Source organism: Heteronotia binoei, chromosome 21 (assembly GCF_032191835.1).
Source record: "Heteronotia binoei isolate CCM8104 ecotype False Entrance Well chromosome 21, APGP_CSIRO_Hbin_v1, whole genome shotgun sequence".
Taxonomy (NCBI): Eukaryota; Metazoa; Chordata; class Lepidosauria; order Squamata; family Gekkonidae; genus Heteronotia; species Heteronotia binoei.
In genome coordinates this window covers 153,627,724-153,652,917 of record NC_083243.1, presented here as the reverse complement: position 1 = coordinate 153,652,917, position 25,194 = coordinate 153,627,724, and the positions used below count along the sequence as shown (strand labels likewise).

Genomic DNA, 25,194 nt, shown 5'->3' with positions numbered 1-25,194 from the left:
CACTGCCTTCATATACTGTATGTACATGAACAATGAACTTCGGGGTGTGTACTTTGAAGCAGATCAGATTGCAGAAGTAATTCAGGTTTTCAGAAGACTACAGTCTGCATGGTGTCATAAAATCAATGACAATTTTTTAAAGTCAGCCTTAAACCATTCACCAGAGTCTAGTAATAAAATGTATCTGGAAGAAGTGTAGGCAGAACCCTTCTCCTAGCTTACTAGTTTTCTACATAAAGGGAGTTTTATCTGTAGGAAGGCATAAAAACATCCAACCGTCACACTAGCAGCGAAGCAACCCAGGAAAATTTATACAGCCTGCAATTTCATTTCACAATCACCAAGTAGTACAGAAACATGCAACCTTGTCCTTGCTCAGCCCTCTACTTTTCAGTTGCAAAATACCTAAAGGTAGGCAAGTCTCTAAAGTGGTTCACTCTTGGCTTCACCTTATTGTAAGAAACTTCCTGCCTCGGGGGTGGTGGGATCAGATTGCCTAGAGAGGGATCAGATGCCTTTTACACTTTTGCCAGCTGTTTGGCTTCCCAGACACATCCAGCCAGCTGTACCCCCAGGACCTTTGCTACACAGAAGAGTTACTCTTGCTCAGAGCAGAAAATAAAAATTTCTCAACAATTTTAAATCCCAAATGGTGCATTAAGTCTACATATAATACCCCTATGCACACACAGTTGGCATTCTTGGCTCTTGCCCTTTGCCTGCTCTTGCCAGCTCCCTCTTAACTGAAACGATGAAGGAAGATTTTCTCCTGGTGAGAATGTTCGTGCATTCCAGTTTTAGAGCTTTTATTTTCAGTAGAATGATGTCTTGAAGGGCAGAGGCAGTGACCATCAGCTATCAACAATAATTTGATACTTCATTCGCAGTGCATCATAGTAGAAGGCACCAAGAGGCTCAGCACTGCAGAATGTCACTGTTAAATAAAAACAAGCATAAAAAGGGTTTATGGAGTCCCAGGAAATGAACTGAAGTAGATGTGCTCCTAGGTTTATGGTTCAGAAAATAAATGTCAGTAGAAGCACTAAGTTGCTTAATATAAATAACATGGGTTCTGCTGAGCAAACCTAAGCACAGCTGCCTGAGCTCATGTCCTTTTAACAAATATCCTTGATGCACTGACAAGCAGATGTAGTCATTGTGACCTTAAATCCTTAGTTAACCCTTTTGAAAGTTCAGAGTGCTTCAGATGTGTTAGCTTGATGCAGTCCTTCCAACAAGCCTGCCAAGTAAGTCCGTATCTTATGCTCAAACTACAGCTGAGGTATGGAGGAGAGTAGCTTCCGTAAGACTACTGGGTAAGGTTGTAGTAGAAGCAAGATTCAAGCCAGGGACTTCCTGATTTGTAGGTCAGATTCTTAACCATTTCATTAGCTCTGTTTCTGAATGCCTTCCATGAAATCCAAGTCTAGGTTGAATTTAAGCACTTTTAACTCCATGATTTCAGGGGAAGGGTCCTGGGAGCAAAGAAGTTACTGATAGTCAGAAGTCTAACTTTGGCTAGATCAGGCAAACAGGAGTTTGATTCAAGGCCTCTCAAACTTGGATGCATCCCCTTGCATTCTGTGCAAGGAGCAGAGGTGGGGAGTGCAAAGGCATGGCAAAAATGCCACATTTGCGCCCATCATAAACAAGCAGATGTACGATGCATGAACACAGCCAGCTTATTAGCATCTTTTTATTGTTCACTGAAGAAAAAATTCTAGTGCCATCTTGACTGCCAGTGACAGGATTCTGTTTGGTAAATTTCAGCAACTTCAATAGTTGCATTATAAGAAGTTTTAAAAGGCACAGATAAACCTCATGGCAATATCTAGAATTTTATGAACCTAATGGCATGCAAAATGCTGGCACTCTGTATTTTGATTGCTACTGTGTGGAATGATGTCAGACTATAGGGCAATGTAATCAACTGCTTCTAATACACAAGTTTCAGCTCATAGGGAGACATCATGGTTCTGTTTTTGAACATATCACAGTCACCTCCAGATAGCAATATTGGAACTAGAGGCAGGAAAGAGTGGGAATTGGTTTTCATCCCAGAAAACCTATTGTTACTTCCCAAGTGCTGCTGCTTTAAATCCAAATCACAGTGAAGAAAGAAACTGGAACATAACTGATGCAGGCTCCAAAGGGATAACATTATCAGCTATCTGAGCTGGGGCTATCACTCACTGGTCATTCATCTATTACAGGTACAAGCCTATTAACTGGTAGAGCAGATAGGCACAGGAAAACCAAAGACAGGGGCATACCATTTCTAGGAAAAACAAAGTAATGCTTTATGGAGAATGGTGGCCATTTTGTAAGATGAGGGGTTTTGGAAAAACCTGACATTTCTTGATCTGTTTCATGAAATTTCAGAGATTTTCACCTAAGCAAGCTTCACTTTTTGTTGACTGCAAGTCCTCATTCATATGCATGTTAAACAAAGTGCATTTTCTGGAGAAGTACATGTAATTCTCAGTATACCAAAATTATGCCTGCCTTTTCTTTAAGATATCCTGGCTTCTTTGCTGCTACATTTCTGTAGCATATTTAAACATGCAAAAGAAATCTATGCTACTCATAATGAATTCCTCCAGAAAGAGAGCTTGAAAGGTCTCATTCCCCAAATCTTGTTGCCACTGGACTCTAATCTAGCAGCTCTTCTATGCTTGTGAAGGCTTAAAGACAGTGATCCTGAGTTGATTTACTAAGATGTCTCATTACATTTATGTTTAAATAAAATTAGGTTTCAGGTTATACATTAAAGACGACTGTAACCCAAGTAGCTGACCTGTACCATGTCTAGGCTTGGCAGTAAAGAATGAAAACATGTTTATTTAATAACTTCAACACCCCCACACACCCTCCCCCGTAGATCAGCAGAAACACCAGTTAAAGCAGGGCCACTTAACGATTCCTTTACAGGTACGTCAGGAGAGGTATCGATACAAGGGGTTTGCAAATCAGGTGATTCATCAAGAACTGAAAACCTGTTAGTGTTAGGAATAGTAAATATAGAAGCATCAGGCATTGTTAAAAAGTCATCAATTCTGCTCTGCTTGGAATTCCTGGTGTACCCAGACTCTGACCGTTCTCTCTGGCATTTATTTGCACCCATGATACTTCATAGAGAGCGACCTCTGACATTTTATGCTAGAGTTCTTTGATAATCTTCAGTGTTCTTAGATGTTCTTCCAAATATACATCCACAGTGCGCAGTACAATAGTTCGCTCAGCAGATGGCAGCAAAAACACCTGTGACACCCTTAACACAGTTTTTTACCACAGCTCCTTGGCTGGAAGAAAATCAGATGGGTGTGGCAGATTGTAAAACGTAGCTCATAAATAGTCATATATAGCTGGACACACTGGCAATTCCTGTTCCGAATTTCAAAGTTCAGACAGTAAAAGCCCAAAGGAAACCAAGGTGAGTTAGAATTAATAGCCCCTTTTTGCTCTTTATTAATCTGTCCTTTCTTCTTTGGAGCACAACTTCTTTCTCCAAATGAGGTAATTCTTTCACCTTTTCTATTCTTTATCCGACAGTCAAGATGAGTTTTAAAACAATTCTCCACATCAGCAGCAAAGCAGTAAAACAATCTTGTCTCTTTTGCTTCTTGGGAAGACTGATATGGGTTTTCTTGACAAATTGAGAACCACCGTGATCTATAAACAATTATCTCCATCTCCCTTGACATCTTCTCCATATTTTGCCAATTTAAACAATCCTAAATATAGAAAGGCCTTTTCTAGGGCTCGTTTTGATATTCTACCACTCATGGCCATAGAAGGTCGTTACAAAGGGTTGCCATATGGGAAAAGAGGATGTTCTTGTGATCAAAAGTCCACTGAAGACCTACCTCATGCTATATTTTATTGCATAAAACATGAAGCTGAACAAAGTAGATTTTTATGTCCCATTATATCTCACCTCTCTGAAAAAACAGACCAAGAGAAACTGGTCTTTTTACTGTCAGATAGGGTAAAATATATCAGTATCCAAGTGGCTAAATTTGCTGCTGCTGTTATAGGAAAAGTGGAGAAAAAGAAAAAATGATTAATGCGACATTTAACTGGCTTCTGGTTAATTTTTAAATTGTTTTTTTTTTAAGTTTGTACTGATTCTATTACAATTTCATCGTTGATATATAAATTTTACTGATGTAATGATGTTTATACTTGTATTCTACATTTTTGGAATTACCCAATTTTTAATTGTTTTGCTGGTTTGATTATTGTATTATGCTCTTTTACTTTTAAGTTTACTTGCTATGGCTCCTATTGCTAACGCAATAAAGTTTATGATATTTAATAACTGGTGTCACACATATATTCCATGTACCTTTTTTAAAGTAACAAAATTTTATTGACATTTTAAACTTGTGAATATATATAACCCCTTTATTTTTAGCCTAGTACACTGTCAAAAATGGAAGCACAGTAGTTCATTACACCAACCAAACTAAAAGTAATCCAACTGTTATTTAATAAGAACTATTCTAGTGTTGTTCTCAGCTTACAGTTCTATTCTGAACCATATGAAGATATTCTTTGTATAGTTTTTCTTGTGCTTCATACAGTTTCTTTAGTTTCTTCATCTGACCTTTGCTGAGTTCTTTGCCTTCCATGTCATGAGTTGGAAATCCCTGGAATATTGAAATAATTAATTAAGACAAATGCCTTCCAGTGCTTTCATTTGTGAATGGTGCTGGTGCTGCTGAAATGGGATCAGACTCTCTATTCACTTGCATTATACATCATTAATTAAATAGAAAATCAATTCAAGCCTAAAAACCAAGATAGTAATGAAAGGCGGTGGGGACTTAGGATGTAGTCTATATCAAATTAATAAATGCCCATAGGAATTGAAGACTGGACTCTCTTGATGCCCACACCCCCACACATATATACTCCAGTGTGGGCAAGTAAGGAAGACAGATTCCTTGGCTTATACAGGATACTATGGAAAGCAAATCCTCATAGCCAAAGTGTAGGTAGTGTGACCAATATTAAGAAAAGAGCCTAGAAATTGTGATTACAACAAAGAGAAATAAAGTATTCCTTACATTTTCATCAAATTTGGAATACTTGTCATGTTCAGATTTAAACATTTCTCCTGGTGGGATTTTCATCTTTGCCAGTTTTGCTGCCTGCAATATAAAATAAGTATTATCCTCTGGAAGAAGTGAATATTACAATAAAACAGCATGATTTCTGCAGCATTTCTAGCTGCTCAAGTAGATAAATCCTTAACCTGATTCAAAGGACTATACCAAATATTTTCCTGAAAATAAACTTGTAGACTTAATGTAGAAGGCTCAAGAAATACACATCTTTGTAACTCCTATGATCTCCAAAATGGTGCCACAAAAAGGCCGTCGGTATGAAGATGCTTTTGTCTTCATGACCCCAGTAACTAAACGTTGAAAATAAAAAAAAAATAGTTTTATTGAAATCTCCTTTGGAAACAAGATCCTTCCTAGCAGCTTGCTTATTCACACTTCTTAGGAGTGCATGAAGCTCTCTGCCCTTCTAGAATCTTCTCTAAATGTCTTTGTTTGGAACTCTACACGCTCTGGGGTGGGGGAAAAGACTGTGGAGTGCCGAGTAATGGTTATTTCTTCAATGATCTGCAAATTTTGCATCAATGATAACTTTGGGTTCAAGTTGTTTTTTTAAAGAAAGGCCATAGTTTATTAAAATGAAATAATGCACAGTGATATAATCTCAAAATTTGATTATGATGGAAAGTAACTCTACCATTGTTACTTCCTCAGGTTCTGAAACTCAAGCACAGTTCATGATTCAGTGATACCAGCTGGAAAGGGGGTATCTAGGACTGTTTCATAGTTCCACCTTAAATCTCTTGGGCTTAACAGAATGTCCCAGATAGGCAGTGTGGTAAACACACTGTCAATGAAAACTCACTTTATGCTGTAAATATTTTTGGAAAGGTAGCTTTGTTAAGCCTGTTGCATAAAAACAGAGAGTCTTGTGGCACCAGAAAGGTTCACACAGCATGAACTCTCATTGATTACAGCCCATTTCATCAGATCTAATATTGCTGAAGGATCTGCCAGAGCTTTATTCAGTAGTTCTATTTGGAAGTGATTCTCAAGTTGAGTGTCTAGTTCCCTGTGTTTTATTATTCAGAGTATATGCACAAGAACAGAGTCTGGATTACTAGAAAGCCATCTGTGTCTAGTGCTCATTTTTCTGCTGCCATAATTAGAGTGTCTTGGACCAACAAATGAAGCAGGAGTAGATTAAATCTTGAGAACCAAATTCCCCTTTGGGTGCATAGCTGGTCAGCAGCTGAAGGCAGACATTTAACCGAATAAACCATCCTAAGATGTTCCTTAACAGGATTTTGTTCAGAACAGTTCACACGCTCTGAGTTTCACTACAATGAACAATCTACTAAATAAGCATTGTGATGTTTCAAGAGGTAACTGCTATTATAGAGTCATATAAGCAAACATTTGCCTTTGAAAAGGATGTAAACTCTGTGCAGCAATAGGCTGAAAGCAAGTACATGTCTGCCTATTGTGTGGAAGACAGCACCCTAGCAATGCTAATAGTACAGCTGGAAACAACAAAAGGGGTTTCCAGGGAATGGTGAAAGTACATGTTGGTAAAACACAAAAAGGCCTGGCTGAGATGGCGGATTGTGCTGCACATCCAAGATTTGAGGCTGTGACAGAAGAAAAAGTTTTGCCTGATAAATCTCACTCAGTTGAGCAGCCACTCCCTTTGTGTTTGGCAGCCAAACACCCTGTTACCTCTTCAAAGATCCAACACAAAAAGCCATCTATAATATCCTCATTTGCACAACAACTCTGGGAATTTACTCTAGCCATTCAAAGTGTATGTTTTAAAACTATTTGGCATTTACCTCTTGTTCTTGTTTCTTTTTAGCTGCTGCTTCTTTTTTTCTTTTTTTCTCTTCTTCAATCTATGGATAATTAAGTTGAAGAGTAGCATTAAAAGATACATGAAAGATAAAAAGTTATGTGCTCTATTAGGAAGTCATCCACGGTCTTAAATAAGGAATCTACTCAATGTGCTAGTTCAACACATCTTATCCAGAACAAAGGATCTTTGGAAGTTGGGAGAAATTTTAAACACCAGCATTGTGCCTACATGCCAATTCAAGTCCTAATACAATACAAATCTCAGCATTCAGGTTAGTGAAGCAGCAGCTTCCTTATTTATGCAGGAAAGAACTGCTAAATTAAGACACTGTATGGATATAGGATACATACAGACCATTTTCTGGGTAGGGGTCCCTAAAATGGTGCCCATGGGTGCTATGGTGCCCAATGACACCTGTATCAAGTGTTTTTAGAAAACAGGCAGGGTTAAGTAGGGCTTTTGCTCAGCAAGGGTTCTGATTGGCTGGGCAGATTTTTAAAAATGATGCTTTGGCAGCAGCTTTCACTGCAGCACAAGGATATTCACTGTGTGAGTGAAGCTAAGCTTCAGCAGCCATACTGTGGCTGGCTCTGGCTCCTGTAGCAACCATTTTGTGGCTGTGTCCATCACAGAGTGTCAGATTTCCAAAGGTGTCCGCGGACTTAAACAAACATTGTAAGTTACCACAAATGTAATAATCTTTGAGAGCTAGCAGAGATCTCTATATCTTGGAGACATAGCTAAGTCACAGCTTAGTTACCTATAATTAACATAATTTGCATACTGTTTTCATGCATCTTGCAGACAGACAAACTCTACAGAGGACAAGCACATGAACAGGAGTCCTCATTTTCCTTAGTCAGAAACTATAAATGTGAAGAAACTGCACAGTCTGAAAGGAAAGGAAAGGCCAGCCATACTGACTGTGTAGATTAAGCCTCCTGGATCTTGTGCTTGTGTCACATTCACTGGCACCAGGAGGGTTCTACCTAGCAGGCAAGGTCTGGTAAGCTGAAGACCGCCAATGAAAACAGCATCCATGAGATAAGGCAGTTGCAGGCCACAAAGCTCACGGTTATGTTCCTAAACCAGAGAGTGGGGCGTGTGGGGTCATGTCCATAGATATGCTTATTAGCATTAAGCAAACAGCCAAGACCAGCTTGAGAGAGGAGAAAAAAAAATTATACTGTAAACCTTTTTCTTTTCTTCTCTTTCTTTCAGCAAGGTGTCTCTGTCCACTAGCTTGACCACAGTTGGGAGACCTAGAGAGTCGTAGTTTAAAAAGTAATATGTCACTATTATCATTCATATGTTATAAGCAAATTTGTTAATACACAATCCTGCTCTTGATAATCTAGGCCTGGGTTGGGTTGCAGACCTCCTGCACTTCCTTTATGATGGTATTTCTGTGTTGGGAATACATAGCTTGCATGTCATGGAAGGCTTATTTGACAACTGACTTGTCTTAGCCAAGTCTCTGTCACCTGGCTTTTATATTGTCCAGCTTCACTGAGTCAAGTATTAAATTAGCAATTGAATTACCTTCATGATCTTCAAAACGAACTCCGTGCTCTGGAAGGACATCATCCCGAAGAGAATCACAAAGCTGCAGAACTTCCAATACTACATTACAAATGAGGAGAAAAGGCTAGCATCAGCTTTAGTGGGTGTTTTATATGAAGTGAAACCACCTTTTCCAGCTTTGAATGCAGACCTCTGACAACTATCTCCTATTTTAATATTAATGTTATTTTTAAAAGAGTGCCATGAGTGCTATCCTTCACAGAATGCAGTATCAGCCACAGAGGAGGAAAAGACATCCAGTTCACCATTTTATTCTATGTATAGCTTTACAGTCAAAAAAATTTAGTCTGTCCCTAGCTAAGAGCAAAACCAGAAATTAGAGAAATAGGGAATTTACATATACTGGATCATTGTACAGTGCCGCCTTCTCGGACCAACAGCAGTCTTCAAATCTCAGGTCAAGGCTTTCCTGCTAGGCAGGACCCTCCACTTGGAGACACCAAGGACTGTGTCTGGGATCATATAGATACTGTTACACCATTCCAGTGGAAATTTACTGTGATATAATTCATCCCGATTTCAGTGAAATTTAACTTGCAGGTAAGTATGCTTGGGAGTACATCAGTCCATTAAAAATGACTACATGACTTGGCTTTTAGCCTGCTTCTCTCTTCATATGTGGAGCTGTTAACCTGTCTGCAGTGATTTAATATGGGTTCACACTCTTTCCAACAGCATGCCTGACCATGATCCATAATTAAACCTGGTAAAAAGGTTGATGTGTTAAATCAAAGATCAGAATTTGCCCTTTTAAAAAAACATCCACACCACCACCACCAGAAGAGGGTTTGTAAGAACAGGAGAAAAATCTGGATATGCTTTGCAAGAAAAGAATTCTGTCATTATCCTGTAGTGATGCCTGTTTGTATTATAAATATTTACTAGTTGCAAACTGAGCAGCAGGGGGGAAATAAGAAATTTGTACTCAATCCCCCTATTATGGGAGAATATTGCCTAATACCTCCTGAAGAGTTAATACTGTGGCCTCATGCACTATAATAATATAATAATAATAATAAATTTTATTTGTACCCCGCCCTCCCCTGCCGAAGCAGGCACTAGTTAGGACTGCTTGAATGCCAACTGACTGCTTTCAGAAAGACACCAGACAGAAGCTTTCAGTAATAATGGCAACAATCCAGAGAAGGTCATGTGCTGGATGCATGTGAAAAGTGTTTTTTGTATCTATGTAAGAACAGCAGCTCCACTTTTCCAGCTGGATTACCAGATATTTCTGATCTGTGAAGTTTCTTGGCCAAGTATATATTAGTTGTGCTACATGCAAAATGTGCACACAGTATTAAAACAGATTACTAAATGCCCAATTGCATGCATGCAATTCTTTGGGTATATGCAAAAAAAAGCTTTGATTATGGCCAACATATTTATGAAGTGGCACCTATTGAAAGTCATTTTATTTAGAGAAATGAGCTAATGCAATTGAAGGGCTGGGAAGCAAACTCCAAACATATATTATCTCAACAATATTACAAACGACAGGACCAGAGACCTGCAGAAGCATGTACCTACTCTTAACAAGCTGTGGCTGCTTCAGAGGAATCACTGAAACAGACCTTATGGCAACAAAGCCAAATTCTGGCAAGTAGCCCAGGGCAAATTAGGGCTAAGGCAGAGGGTCAGGATTAATTGTAGTGAGATCCTGAAAGTGTACTTCACATCATGATTGTCTAGCTGTGTGGTTCAAGACAATGACCAAGCAGACAAGATGGCACAGGGAAGTGGCCAGTGGGGCTCTTCTCCTCAGTATGAGACAATTTAAGTAGAGACAGTTGTGCTCCCTGCCAGGAGACCCATTCAAATGCAAACATGTTAACATACTGACTGCAGAATAATGCTAAAAGTGAAGACAGCACAGACTAGACCCCTTCTTAGAAATAGCTTTGATAAGAGCTAAAATAACTTTCATACCTTAAAAAAAAGCTAAACAAAGAGTCCTTAAGACTTAAAAACAGTCTCATTCTCTGGAAGTACAAACTGCACACAACGGGTGGAGCATAAAAGAAAGGAAAGAAGAGCATTGTGCTGACCAGCCAGTTATCTTTGGACTCTGAAGCAGAGGTTTTACAGTATGCACTGAAGAGGAAATCGGTGTAGCTCCCTCAGCAATTACAGCCAAATACTCCACGGGTTCAGGATGTGAATTTCTTTATCTCAATGGTGCTAAAAACCTACTGACATTTCCTGGCAAGGCTTCACTGGAATCATTTTTTTTTTATCATACATTTATCAAACATTTCTTGTATTTTTCTTTCATTGCATTCTTTTCACTTGAACATTCAAAAAGTAAACCAATTCCCTGTTTAAAATGACTAATGCTATTCTCAGGGTTTCTGGTATCTGCTCATTTCATACAATGTAGAAAAGAACTTTTGCTGGGATAGCATTTTAATATCCCCCAATTAAGGCCCTTCTGGTAGAAAGCAATACAGCTTGTTCAACAATATCTGAATGAACACTTTGTTATAATTCATTCTAAATCCAGGGGGGGGGGGGGAGTTTTCTGAATAGAAATGATGAGGCTGAACAATGCCTACAGGCAACAAGAGAAAAAACTCACTCTCGCTCAGTTTCACAGGAGGTAAAAACATATTTGGGCCCTCTGTCTTTGGTTATATTTGCCCCTCAGTCAAAAATACATGCAGCTGTGACACAGGTCAGAACTATATGTGCCAACATACACACCAGCTCTCGGTATATTAATAAGTACAAACCAATCGTAAGGAAATGCATCAGCATCTGACACCAGAATACAATTCCTACTATACAATAAGAAGAAAGCTGCATATATATACACATATACATATGTATATATGTGTGTGTGTGTGTGTATGTATATGTGTGTGTGTGTATTTTTTCTGTCAACACACAGAAAATTGGTTTTAACGAATATCTATATAGAATAACATTAAGTGTTCTTTTGAACCAAAAAAGTTATAGCTAAAGAAGGCCTACTTTCGAATCAAATCTATATAAGTTTGGAGCAAACACGCTAGTTGCAACAACAGATAGCTTTATATAGAAAGTGACTGCCTAAATATACATAAGCAAAGTAATCCTAAATCATATTTCACTAAAGTATATGAGCCTCTAAGAAACCCAGAAACCTGCTCACAAACCCGATTATTTAGGATTAGAGTGCCAAGCAAGTACAATGCTCTGTGCTGTCTTCCAGAATTCCCTGGGTTGTTGACTGCAAGAGCTAGGAAGTGAGTGTGTGTGTGTTTTGAATGAGCCAATGAGGTGGGTGAGGGAAAGGCAAAGAAGGGTACAAATAAAGCATTTGGTTTATAAGAAGTTTGCATATTAGTCAATCTCTCTTTTGTAAGATATTTAAACTCACCATTCTTGTCTCTGGCAATTTGTCGTACACCTTCTCTGAATTCAGACAAAATCTGTAGATATGGCATTACTGTAGATTCAAGCTGCAGAACAGAAAGTTTTGGCAGTTAGCTGAGATTCAAACCATTTCTCCCACAACTATTTTAGCCTTTTTCCTTCACAGGCTTGGATCCACCAGTGATTTTTGTGCACAAAAGGACTGTCCTTGGAGTGCAATTTCTTCACCTTCCTCCTTCTGCTGCTGCCCAACTGGAATACTTGGAGGTACACAGCAAGAAGAGAAACTGGCTAAACCGCCCCCCCCCCCCAACCCTGGTCTATATTCTATTGATTCCAAGCCCAAAAGTCTATCACTATTTGGATCGTCTGGCAGAGGCTGTCACTGTAGGCTTCAGCAAGCTGTAAGAGATAGATGGGAAGTCCAGCAGGTCTAAAAAGTACAGGGAGAACAGGGTACCATTTTTATATTTTATGTATGGTATTACTTTCCCTGCTCCTTGGCAAAAATTGGTCTTATATCATACTGACATGCACTATGTAATTCTTCCTTGATCCCAAACAAGGTTTTTCAGCTCTCTTACACTCAAACGGAACTGGCACAATTCTGATGAACTGAAGACACAAAATCTAGTTTTATGTCTCCATTTCTTGTAGCACTCACTGTTACCCAGAAACAGAACTGAAACTATCATAATTTACCCACCAACTTACATTTAAGGTTTGGCCATTTCCTCCAACTGGGAAGCCAATATTTGCTTCATTGCCTTCTATAGCACCAAAGATCTATTCAAAAGAAACAAACACAATTGCAGGTATTTTAGTTTGGGAATTAAAGGTGTTGACAAATCTTTCCTAAACCAGTCTGAAAAAAGTTGCAGCAATGCTGTGTTCAAGAATGGGGAATGCATACCTTTGCAGCATAAAGAAAATACCATCTATAAATTAGACCAGTGTTTCCCAAAGTGGGCAATACTGCCCCCTGGGGGGCGCAGGAACAATCCAGGGGGGCAGTAGTAGCCTTGGGTGCAATTGGGGGGAGGTGAATAAAAATAAGGGGGCGGGGAAGCATAAAAGAAGAAGAGAAGAGGGTGGGAGGTGTCAAAACATCATGTTTCTGGGAGGGGTCCAGAATTTCTAATTTAGAGAAATATTCCAATTAACAAAAATAGAGGGTTCCTTTTTGTCTACTACTTAATGCAATTTCACCCAATTAGACTAGTAATGAGGACCAGAACTCTTTTCAATTAAAATATAAGAAGGATGCAGTTTATTTACAAGACAGACAAACAAGAAAGACAAACAAAAAACCTTACTAGTCTATCCTAGCCAATACTTGCTATAGCTAGCAGCTTCTCAGGGTTGCTTGCAGTTTCTCTCTCAGCATACAATTCAAGTCAGGACAGTGGAAGCACTGAGCCAATTACACAAACTTCTCTGAAGAGTTTCAACCTGTAGCTTGCTCCTCACAAGGTTTTCTGCAGAGCGTCAAGCTTCTTACAGTCCTCTGGTTACCAGGTGGTTGCTTCTGTTGATTTCAGCCAACTACAATGCCCCAGACACAGAGACCGATTTCCCACTCATCTTACGTGGCTCTCAAACTCCTCAGCGGGGCTTCCCTCTGATTTCTCACTATTTGCCCCAGGGCTGCAGCTAGCATCTGCTTTTTCATGCCACAAACTGGGTTTTAGAGGTTTGTGTTTGCAGCGCAAAAACCCCGAAGCTAGCTGCAGCCCCAGGGCAGATAGTGTGAAATCAAAGGAACTTGGGAGCGGCCTAAGATGAGTGTGAAATCAGTCAGTGTCTACTCAGGGTTGCCACTAAAATTTTATTTTTCATTTCCCTGACTTTTCCTGACCAACATTTGTCAATTTCCCTGACCACCATTCAAATATAACCACAAGTTAAAAAATGAATAGGTTGTGTTGCATTAATGCAAGACTTAATGAAATGTTCTATTCTACAACTACACAAGTCTCAACTGCAAAAAGATTTGTCAAAGTAAGAGATTTAATATCAGCTTCTTTCAACATTAACTGCAGCAACATCTGTTTTGCAATTGCACCAAAAATTACACCAAGATGCAAACTTCAACCCAAGTAAACTCTGAATGCTAACAAGTAGAAACTTTCCAAAGCTGGGAAAGTTTTACTTTCACTTTCTGATTTCAGAAAGTGTAATAAGCAGATCAGCAAGAAAGGAGGTGGAGTTTCTGCAATCTAGAGAAGCAGACAACCCTCATTTGCAACCTTTATGCATGGGAGAAGTCAGGAAAAAGGGTGAGAGAGCTGGTACTCTGTAAACTCCAGCAGGAACAATCACATTCGCAAAATTTACTTTGCATGGTGCAGAGTAAGAGTAGAATGTGCTAGTTGTTTGTGAAATCCAACAGCAGCAAAACTCATTTGCAACTCTGTGCTGGGTTTAGCAGGAGATAAAATGTCCATTCCATACACAAGCATGACCCAAAACATGCTTATTTTTATATGTAAATTAAACGCAGTACTAGCAGGTAGGGATGAAACCATGTTTAAAGTTTGTATATTGCTAAACGTTTAAACTAGCCTTGCTTTGCCAATGCTACAGGCAGACCTTGGAAATCATGCAAGGACAGAGCTCAACAAACACATTAGGCCGGTTGCTGGGGGTGGAGCTGAGAAAAAGGTGGAACTGGGAAAGGGCATCATTAAGCTTTAATTGTATTCTGCTACTTCTCTGTTCCTGTTGGCCCAAGAACAGATCATGTCTTGCAGCAGCAGGTCAAAAATCCAAAGCTTGAATATATTTTAATCACAATTTCCCTGACATTCCCTGACCAATTTCCATTTCCCTGATTTTTCAGAAAATGGCAACCCTGCTTCTGCAGGGCCAGCGCATGGGAGTAGGTGCGTAAGCGACCATCTAGGGTGCCACCCTCCAGGGGGTGCTGCTGGCCACCCCCTCACTCCCCCTTCCCTTGTGGCACGATTGTGCCAGCCAGCAGGCAAGCCAAGAGCCCCAGGCGGTGCTGCCACGCTGCCGCTTTTCTTTGCAGGGCAAACATTGCCTGCGCTTGTCGGAAGCTTCCAAGGAAGCCTCTGAAGAGCACCCCTTTTACCGCTGCCTGCTGCTTTCAGGTTGAAAGCAGCTGGGCGGTGGCACCTTCCCATTGCATTACTTGGAGCTGACAAAGGGAGGATGGATAATAATTATAAAGAAATTTCAAAAATGCTCTGTGTTTGGGAATGTTACTATGGTTGATTTTATAAAATAATTTTAGAATTTCAAGCTTCGAAGTGTCTTCTTTACAACATCTTTGTTTAATCTGTATGCAAATATGTCATTGCATCTTTTAGTCCACTTCTTGAAGGTAGATTTCCAGGGGGGCACTGCGTAACTTTTTTTCTGAAAAGGGGGCATTAGGCCAAATAAGTTTGGGAACCTCTGAATTAAACCAATGACACTATCTTTCAAATTGTACCTAGTTATGTCTTGATTATGCACAGAATGACATTTTCTTATTACACAGCAAAACCAAACACATGTATATATTCCGCACAACTGGAACCACAGTGCCAACAAATGACTTCTATATATTCAAAAGCCTTAAATTAAATCTACAAGCTGAACATTGTAGAAAGATGAGGTTTTATTCAGTTACTGCAGAGAAAAATTTACAGATAGCATTTAGCTATGTATTTTTGAGCTGTTATAATGCTGACTATTAATATTAACTTCCTTAATGATTAGTAATTACCTACTTTTGATTGTGAATCATGATTGCTTTTATGCCAATAAAGGTCTGAACTGAACTATTTCTAAATATCTGAAATATCCAATGTTTGCTTCTTAATATTTCTATTTATTTATACATTCTGCAAATCTAGTTGATCAAATTTGGGCAGTTCTTTTTATTGATCCTTTTCATACAACATTTGGGAAAGTAACACATAAACTGTTTTTTTCTAATAAAATTTGTTTTTTAAAAAGCAGATATTTTAACTCAAATGATAATTCAAGTCCCAAAATATATGAAAATACTTGGACCCATCCTGCACATTCTCTTCCTTCAGGAAAGAAGCCTAGGATCGAAAAGCTGAAAGAACTGGTTAATACAGCACAAATGTGCCATGCTGAACATATGAATTGCTCTAGATTTTCTCTCAAACATTCTGGTAATGCATGTCTCTCAAAGATTCAATGGCAGATGTCTCCTTTTCTTAGAATTCCAAGTAACATAAAAAGAGAGAGAAGAGAAAAGACTCTTATCCATGTATTCTTAGTAAAGTCTAAATTAATCCTATGATTCCCTGCATCGTTTAAGAACCTTCTTCCACTGAAATGGCTCAAAGCTTCAGCTTCTTCATTATTCAGTCAGAGATTAGTGAAACTGTGCAGATGTGCTTATTACCTCAAAGAAATCTAGACCAAACAGAACCTTTACTAAATTTCATGCAGTGGGGAGCTACTTTCTGGGTCACATTGGACTAGAGCTACTGTGAATCAGAATCAGAATTACTGGGAAGGACTGGTGTTATTAAAGACATGAAATACTGGAAAAGGTTACTATGACATTTTTAGCTTTTTGCATGGTATTGCTCTTATCCATTTCTGAAAAACAACTAAACCTTAAAAACAAAACATGTTCCTGCTACCCAAAGTATTGCAATTTCATTCCAAATGAAAAAGTGGCACAAGTTAGAGCAATTCCTCAGTGGAACAGGCTTCCTTGGGAAGTGGTGGGCTCTCCTTCTTTGGAGGTTTTCAAACAGAGGCTAGCTGGTCTTATGACAGCAATGCTGATTCTGTGAACTTAGGCAGATCATTAGAGGGAGGGCAGGAAGTTGTTGGGGGGGGGTTGCCATCTTCTGGGAATGGAGCAGGATAACTGGGGTGTGCGCAGAAGGTATTTGTGAATTTCCTGCATTGTGCAGGGGATTGGACTAGTTGACTCTTCCAACTCTTATGCTTCTATGAAATGAAAGGCACAGAGGGAGGTAAAGTACAAATAATGTTAAACAAAAAATTAAAAATTCTTCCAAAGCTTTGATCCAAAATTGTGTTGTCCTGTACCTTGAGCATCTGCGTCAAATATATGCTTATATTTTCCAGCAGCATTCTGTTTGGCATCTGCCTGGCACTCTTCTTTCCAGCAATGTAGGAATTACACTGACTGACTAGTGACCGCATTTCTTCCAACACCATGCGTGTATCAATGTTGTCACACAATGCCTCATGGACTGCTGCCTTCTTGTCAAAAAAACTAGCCAGAAGGAGGAAAAAAGACAAGACATTTATCATTTGTGTAAGCCCTAATCCACATGAGTTAAAGATCCCTGGGTTCTGTGAATAAAGGAAAGCTATAAGCAACTCAGAAGAGTTTTTTGTTCTTGCTTTTATCAGAATGAAAGGAATGGATAGACACCAATAGGGAAAGTCTATTCTGGACTCAAACTTCTGAAAACAGTGAACCTATCTCCTTGATTGGAGGATATTTAATATGTTAGAGCAGGCATAATATCTGCTATTCAGAAGATGTTTAAATGTACTCCCCCCCCACAACAAAATATTGTTGATGATTATCATGCTTTATTAGGTCAATCGCTGAGTATCATTGAGAAACAAATCAATTATACAGGAGATATTTTGAAACTGCAAAGAAGTGTCACCACACAAATATTGCTTGCATTTTTAATCAATGGAAAGCCATCTAGGTGGCATGGCCCAGTGAGAAAGCACAGGTTTTACATCCACAAGGGACAAGGTTTAATCTCCAATGACTCCAATTCAAGGATCTCATTCATGCAAAACTTGGTACAGCCCACCATAAGCTTTAGTATGAAAGTACCAGACTTAGAAATGCATCCTTTTTCAGTTTTAAAAGGAGTTATTTGTTCTGGGGGGAGGGGACAAAGAAGCACAAGAAAATAGGAAAACTGAAGTGGTTGCTTCTTTCCACTCTCCTTTCTTTGCTTCCTCTCAGACTCTTTAGGTCAGATTTCACTATATTAATCATTACTGGGACAATACAAACTTCCAACCAGCATTAGACAAGAATTCCAGTAATAATGTACTAATCAATAAAAGTTGTCATCCTATGTTGTAGCTAGTTCAGGGTACCCTTTTTAGCAGTAGAAGGTGAATTCTCAGTGAACAGCAGCAATTAAGTTATCTTATAAAATATTGCTTCAGAGTAACCTTCCTTATTGTTTATATTTGCTTTCCTCTTATTCAAATACAGCCAGAAATACAAGATCTTGGTGCTTTCAGAAGAGTTCTCTGCAGCAGCTCTATTGCTACTATTATTGCTAGCATAGCAAAGCAATAGCAGAAAGAAATCCTGCCAAGTGCAAGGACAGGAATAGAGCTCCACTCACAGAATCAAAGTTTTCCACCTCTGCCCTTCCACTGCAGCCTACTTCACTTCCAATACTCTTCCCTTGGGGATGAGACATCCCCCCGCCCTTTTACAGATTTTGTGTGTGGAGTTTACTGTTTGAATGTATTCTTTAAAATTTTCACTGACAATTAACTTCTTTGTGTTATCTGTTGGGGAAAAAGTCAAGGCACAAATGTTGTAATAAATAAAATGGCTGCATAACATAGCAGGAAATTTAGAGCATAAGGTAAGTGAAATAGGTTAACCCATGCCAAGCAGTAGCGGGAAATCAAAGTGACAAGAAAGCACTTTAGGATTTGCACCAATTGCTTTGGAAATCAGCAAGTAATTGAGAATTAAAAGAAAAATATGTTGCAGAAACACATAATCAGGACTCTGTACCAAAAGAAAATGCCAGTTTGAAAAACGGGATTCATTGCATGAATATACAAATGGTTATTCATGAAGAAAAGAAAGAGGGAAAGACAACTAACTTGTCACTCACCTTTTATTCAGCTCTATTTCCTGGTTATCCCATTTTTCAAACTGGCCTGTCACATCAGCAGGAGCGCGAAGGATGTCCTTCACATTTAAAAAGAACTCCTAAAAGGGGAAGGGAAAGAGCCCACAATCTGAAGTTTCCTGTTGCAAAGCATACAGGCCAGTTAGCAGTCAATACTCATCCAGAGAATCAGAACAGGATTTATGCAACATCTGCCAGGTTTTGTATTATCTGCTGCCAAGCTGCTTTTGTCTAGGCTGTGACTTAGGACATGATATGAAACATTAACAAAAAGGCTACTGGTTTCTTTTAGTCAGCCAAACAGAAAGCCTCTCAGACAATAGTGGAGAATATCACTGAGACAGACATGTTTTCTGCACGGCACAGTCCAGTTTGAATAATAACCTGGAATGGCATCTTTTTAAGAAAAAAAGATATTTCATTTAACTTCCTCTGAATAATTATAATTTGCTCTGGACTACACTAGCAAGGCCAAACTGTTCATTCAGTGGTGACTGCCTGTGGCACCAGCCAGCCCTGTGCCCCCTTTCATCCCACCCCACTTGGCAATGACATCTAGGTCAGACTTGGCAAGCAAGCAGTCCAGGAGGCACCCCTGCAGCTCCAATTGGCAGCTGTGGGAACCTTCCCATTTTCCCCCTCCCATGGAGGGGTAGGATAGGGTAGGCCCTCATCCTTCCCATGGCACCTCACTACTGCACTAAAGAATGAGGAAGGCATTCAGCAACTTCTTGTCCTGCCCTGGTGTATAGGGGGGCACAGGGAGAGTGGGCACTGCTGCACCACCTTGGCTCACTGCTTCCAAAACTAACCTTGCAGTAAGACTGGGGAGGTGGTTTCCCACTGTGAATAGGTGCAGTGGTAGAAGGATGGCAAGCTGTCACATAGAGCACCAAAACTGCTTGGGTCAGCCCTGTACCCTAAGCAACTGCAGGGCATACAAGCTTAGAACACTTGATTTAGCTTGGTGCAGAACAAGTGACTGGAAATTTCTGGAGGATGGAAGAGCTAATGGGTCAAGATGAGCTTTTCATATTATTTTAAATAATCAGATTTTGGGCTCAAATCTATAAAAAAGATTGGGAAAGGAATGGGCCAAGCAGCTGCCTTTCATAGAATCATAGAGTTGGAAGGGACCTCTAGGGTCATCTAGTCCAACTCCCTGCATAATGCAGGAAACTCACAAACACCTCCCCTAAATTCACAGGATCTTCATTGCTGTCAGATGGCCATCTAGTCTCTGTTTAAAAACCTCCAAGGAAGGAGAACCAACCACCTCCCGAGGAAGCCTGTTCCACTGAGGAATCGCTCTAACAGTCAGGAAGTTCTTCCTAATGTTGAGCCCAAAGCTCTTTTGATTTACTTTCAACCCACTGGCCCTTGATTATTAGATTTTTTTTCTGCTAAGGGGAAGAATTACACAACTGCCTTAATAATATTGTTCACTGCAGGTATACATATGGAAATAGTACAGCGGTGGATCTGCCCAAGTACATGCAAGAAACACATTGTCTAGAGCAGGGGTGACCAAACGTGCTTAACGTAACAACCACACAGAATAAATGTCAGATGTTTGAGAGCTGCAAGATGGATGGATGGATGGAAGGGAGGGAGGGAGTAGGGAAGGGAAGGGGGAGAGATGAAAAGAAAGCAACTTTAAATGCATTCTCCAAGCTGCTGACTGGCTTGGCAAAATGATTTAAAGAGATAAATACCTTCATCAACTGGCAGATGAGGCAGTGGAGACTTCAAGAGCACACCATATGTGTGAAAGAGCCACATGTGGCTCCCAAGCCACAGTTTGGGCACCCCCGGCCTAGAGACTCAACTAGACATAGATACTTTTCAGGTGACACAATATCCATTTATTACTACTGCAAACAGAAACCTTCACAGCAGAAAACTTTTTGGCTTGAAGCAATTATAATACACAATGACAATAAGTATGATTTTTCAAAAACTTCAAGACATAATGCCCTACAGCAGAGTACAGATATTCATTAAGAGGCAGCTCAGTTTTGAGCTCTTTTCTTACACATACATGGCTTTAAGACATGAGAGAATCTGATGCTACAGGACACATTCCTTGCCAAGAGGAAGCACCTGCTAAGGACACAGAGAAACAAACACCAGTGAAAGCACAGGTTCTAAGAGTTCCTTTTTTCTGCAGCTTGCTCACCTGCCACTATCTCTATGGTTGAGACCAAGGTAGAAGTGGCTCATCACAGGCAGCCATCTCTAAGGACCTTCATACTTTAATGGGGTGGGGAACAAGCAAAGGCAACTAAGGAAGGCCAATCAATGGCTGTAATTCATTCACACACTATAGTCACAAAAGCATTAGAAAGTGCACATTCACAGCACAGGGAAACTCTTTTTAATGCTTGTCTGCATGCAGCTTTAGTCTAAAAATTTTTACAACTCATTACCTTTCTTTTGTATTACTATTTTTCTCCTTCCTTTCTCTCCTGAAAATTATTAAAGTGTGCCACTATCCCCTACAATAAAGCACACACCGCACACACACACACATTTAAGACATTAGATACTAGTGTTTTAAGTCCCAAAAACCAATGTATTATTTACAGCAACCTCTGTTACTGAACATCTCCTTTTCAGAAGAGTGAGAAAAGAAAAAAGTCACATGGGAAGGATGCTCAAGAAAAAGAGGTAGGGGCGGATAACCTGAGTCTACAGTTCAGCTACTATGGAATCCAGATATTTGATGTGAATGTCCCAAACTTTGGGTTTCCCGTATAACTAGTCCCCAGTTGACTCTGTACCACTGGATGCATTCAGTTCAACTTGCTTTGTTGAAGCCTGTGTATTCCTCTGGTGCAAGGCCATCTTCCACTACTGAAAGATTCATCTTGTGCCAGAGCAAAGGGCCTTGCACTGAAGAAACACGCGGGCATTGGCAGAATGAGATGCCAGGATCTAACCCTTTATTTTGAAAACATGAATATTCTAGCATGAAGGATTTTTAAAAAAAAACCGCAATCCAAGTCTTTAAGACAATACAGGTAATTGAATATATTATTAGGGGCCTTAGTTTCCCCCAACAGTAACAGAAGAAAGCATTTGATGCTGTTTAGCTTTTGGTGTGAATATCTGATCAGCATAAAACAATGAAAAATGGAAGTTAACTTACATTCATGAATTTTTCATACTGAACAGCAGACTCCATAGTGTTGTTTGAATAGTCCAGTGTATCTTTCCAAGAATGCATGAGAAAAGCCAACCGTAATTGCCGAGCTGTTGGTAGTGTAAAAATTAAAAAGTGGAACAGTACAGCACAACAGATATCTAGTTTAAAAACCTTAATGCCATTATAAAATAAAAGAACTTCTATCTAAAAATGAACACAGGTAAAACAACTAGTTAAGTTAATATCCTTTCATCTACTTCTTTTTCTCAACAACAAAATAAATATTTTAACACACTGAAAATGCTTATATAGCAAAGGTCTTACCTGTATGCTTCTTCAGTGCATCTTTGATAGTGATGAAGTTTTTTAAAGATTTGGACATTTTACAACCAGCAATTGTTAAGTGCCCAGTGTGCAGAAAATAGCGAACCCAGTTATCATTTTCAAAGTATGCCTACAACACACATAACAAAAATAATTTCAGCATGAACACTAAGATTGCACTTGCACAAAATAGAATAAACCTATGCTTTTCTTTCTCATCATTCCTCATCTCTTCAATTATTTCGGTTCTGATCAGATCAGAAATAAGACTCAAGTTTTCTGTTACTATACTGCTGTTGGGATAGTGTATCTCCATATCATCAATTCCCAAACTCGGGATACCAAATGCACAGTCCCCCCACTCCATATTAAAATTGAAGGACTACTTCACTCAGTTCTATAAGAAAAGGTACAAACATGAATCTGTGCAACTGTGGAATTGCCCAGTTAGTCAGTGTGGCTACTGTGTGGTCTTCTCTTGCCAGTCCATCTGTGCCTCCATCTGTGCCTCAAAGATGGGGCCATGTATGCTGGGCAAAGGGAACCCATTTGATATTTGCCCATACCTGGCAGCTTTAACATGGACTGCATTAATCTTGCCTCCTTACCCTTTCCTCAGGATTTTTTTTGGGGGGTGGGGGGTGGGGAGAGGGGGTTAAAAGAGAAAAGGAATCAGTATTGCATGGTCCTTCCCTGCTCCAAAGGCCATAAAGTGGAAGAAGCATTTAATACACAGGCTTAATTTTTAAGGTAATCCTTTTTCCTTTCGTGGTAAGTTAGTACACTCCAGCATGCACGTTGGGATCCCCACTTAACACTCTTCTTAATCTCTGTCATTGGCGAAAGCAGCTAGCAGTGTACGCCAAGTAAATATAACTGGATTACACTGATACAAGTTTCAATAAACCCAAGGGCTGCATAATTACCATTAGTACTGTACTGCAGGAATAATTAGAATCGTTACAGATTCCAGTCTAAGAATTCAATAATGTTTTCTACTTCAACAACCCACAGAAACTATTTAATGAAATGGCTTCTCCTCTGCAGAAATATCTCTACGCAAGCTTGGCAAATTGTCAACATTCATAAACAAATGTAGCACATACCTCAGATTGTGCCAGCTCATTGTCATGGTGGGGGAATCGAAGATCAAAGCCCCCTCCATGAATGTCCATTGACCGTCCTAGAATAGCGCCAGCCATTGCAGAACATTCAATATGCCATCCTGGACGGCCCTATTGACAGATAAAACAGGTTACCTCACAATAATGGATAATGCTAGTATCATCTCTACTATTTAGGAAAGGAAAGGTCCCCTGTGCAAACACCAGTCATTTCCGACTCTGGGGTGACATTGCTTTCACAACATTTTCACAGCAGACTTTTTACGGGGTGGTTTGCCATTGCCAGTCATCTACACTTTCCCTTCAGCAAGCTTGGTACTCATTTTACCGACCTCGGAAGGATGGAAGCCTGAGTCAACCTCAAGCCAGCTACCTGAAAACCCAGCTTCCACCAGGGATCGAACTCAGGTCATGAGCAGAGCTTAGTACTGCAGTACTGCAGCTTTAACACTGCGCCACGGGGCTCTTCTCTACTATTTAACATCAACGTTAATCAATAATAGTCATTACTAGAATTTAACAGACATAAAAGCAGAATTTGTATTTTATAGCTGCAACTTAATTATGCACATTCTGATCTGTTAAGACCAGATCTCGGTCTGGGCACCACCTGCTTAGCAGGATCAGACTGTATGGCCATATTCAATTGCCTCACTCTAAAATGTCTAAAGGATCATCAAGCAAAATTTGGTAGGGAGCGGGTGGAGAATTCTACAAGGCCAATGACATGGTTGCATCACTTTCTATAGGAAATTAGTCAGTAAAAATGTTATTTTAAAAGTAATACAGAAAAACATATTACACTCCTTAGTGACTGTGGTGTATACTAATGCGTATTTGTTGTTGTTGCTGTCAAGTCAAAGCTGACTTGTGGTGACCCTGTAGGGTTTTCAAGGCAAGAGACATTCAGAGCTGGTGTGCCATTCCCTGCCTCCATGTCACAACCCTGGTATTCTCTGGAGGTCTCCAATCCAAATACTAGCCAGGGTAGGTCCTGCTTAGCTTCCAAGATCTGATGAGATTGGCTGAGGTTGGCAGCTAAGCAGGGTCTGCCCTAGCTAACATTTGGATGGGAGACCTCCAAGGAATACCAGAGTTATGATTTAGACACAGGGAACGGAAAACCACCTCTGAACATCACTTGCCTTGAAAACCGTACAAGGTCAACTCAAGTCAGCTTTGACTTGACAGTAACAACAACAAATACGCATTAGTATACACCACAGTCACTAAGGAGTGTAATACGTTTTTCAGTATTACTTTTAAAATAACATTTTTACTGACTAATTTCCTATAGAAAGTGATGCAACCATTTCATTGGCCTTGTAGAATTCTCCACCCACCCCCTACCAAATTTTGCTTGATGTTCCTTCAGCCAAACTAGCCAAATTTATCCTTTCCTAAGAGAGAAACAAACCTGATAAAACCATGAGGCTTACTTTTCATTCCTCTCCCCCAAGTTTCTAGTCCTGACTGTAACATGTATTTGCCTCCAAATATCTGATCCATTAAGGCATTATTTACAAAACCAGAGACAATATATGGGTCAAGAGTCACTCCATCTTTGTTCCTCTTGCCATATGAATCTAAACGGCTAACAGTTATACAATGCTAACGCTTGTGCTTGCTATGCTGGCTAATTGCTTTGAAGCATCCTCGCTGCTTATCCAGAGAGAGGGTGGCATGTCTGGGAACTCGCATGTTACTATGCAACCAAGGTCAAGGGAGCCGGTGGAGATGTGGCCGAGGGGGCAGATAACAGGCACCTGGGGTAATGACAGAGTAGGAGGGAACCCGCGCAAAATCCCTACTGCAGCTTGGCACGCTTGGCTTGAATTGTGACGGTCAAGGCAAG

The 25,194-nt window shown here is 39.8% G+C and overlaps 1 protein-coding gene across 3 annotated transcripts in view; it reads right to left on the bottom strand.

The window, feature by feature from the left end:
* Positions 1–4,349: 4,349 nt before the first annotated feature.
* The window catches only part of CARS1 (cysteinyl-tRNA synthetase 1), a 56,470-nt gene continuing 35,625 nt past the window's right edge, over positions 4,350–25,194 (bottom strand). For all 3 annotated transcript variants that reach the window (XM_060262057.1, XM_060262058.1, XM_060262059.1), the window contains 12 exons: positions 23,322–23,450; positions 22,216–22,345; positions 21,895–21,998; positions 18,726–18,823; positions 16,915–17,104; positions 12,577–12,648; positions 11,867–11,948; positions 8,464–8,544; positions 8,116–8,183; positions 6,902–6,961; positions 5,073–5,156; positions 4,350–4,652 (listed from right to left, as the gene is read on the bottom strand). In XM_060262057.1, coding sequence (XP_060118040.1) covers positions 4,518–4,652; positions 5,073–5,156; positions 6,902–6,961; positions 8,116–8,183; positions 8,464–8,544; positions 11,867–11,948; positions 12,577–12,648; positions 16,915–17,104; positions 18,726–18,823; positions 21,895–21,998; positions 22,216–22,345; positions 23,322–23,450 — 1,233 coding nt within the window. In that variant the 3' untranslated portion in view covers positions 4,350–4,517. The remainder of the gene's footprint in view (positions 4,653–5,072; positions 5,157–6,901; positions 6,962–8,115; positions 8,184–8,463; positions 8,545–11,866; positions 11,949–12,576; positions 12,649–16,914; positions 17,105–18,725; positions 18,824–21,894; positions 21,999–22,215; positions 22,346–23,321; positions 23,451–25,194) is intronic.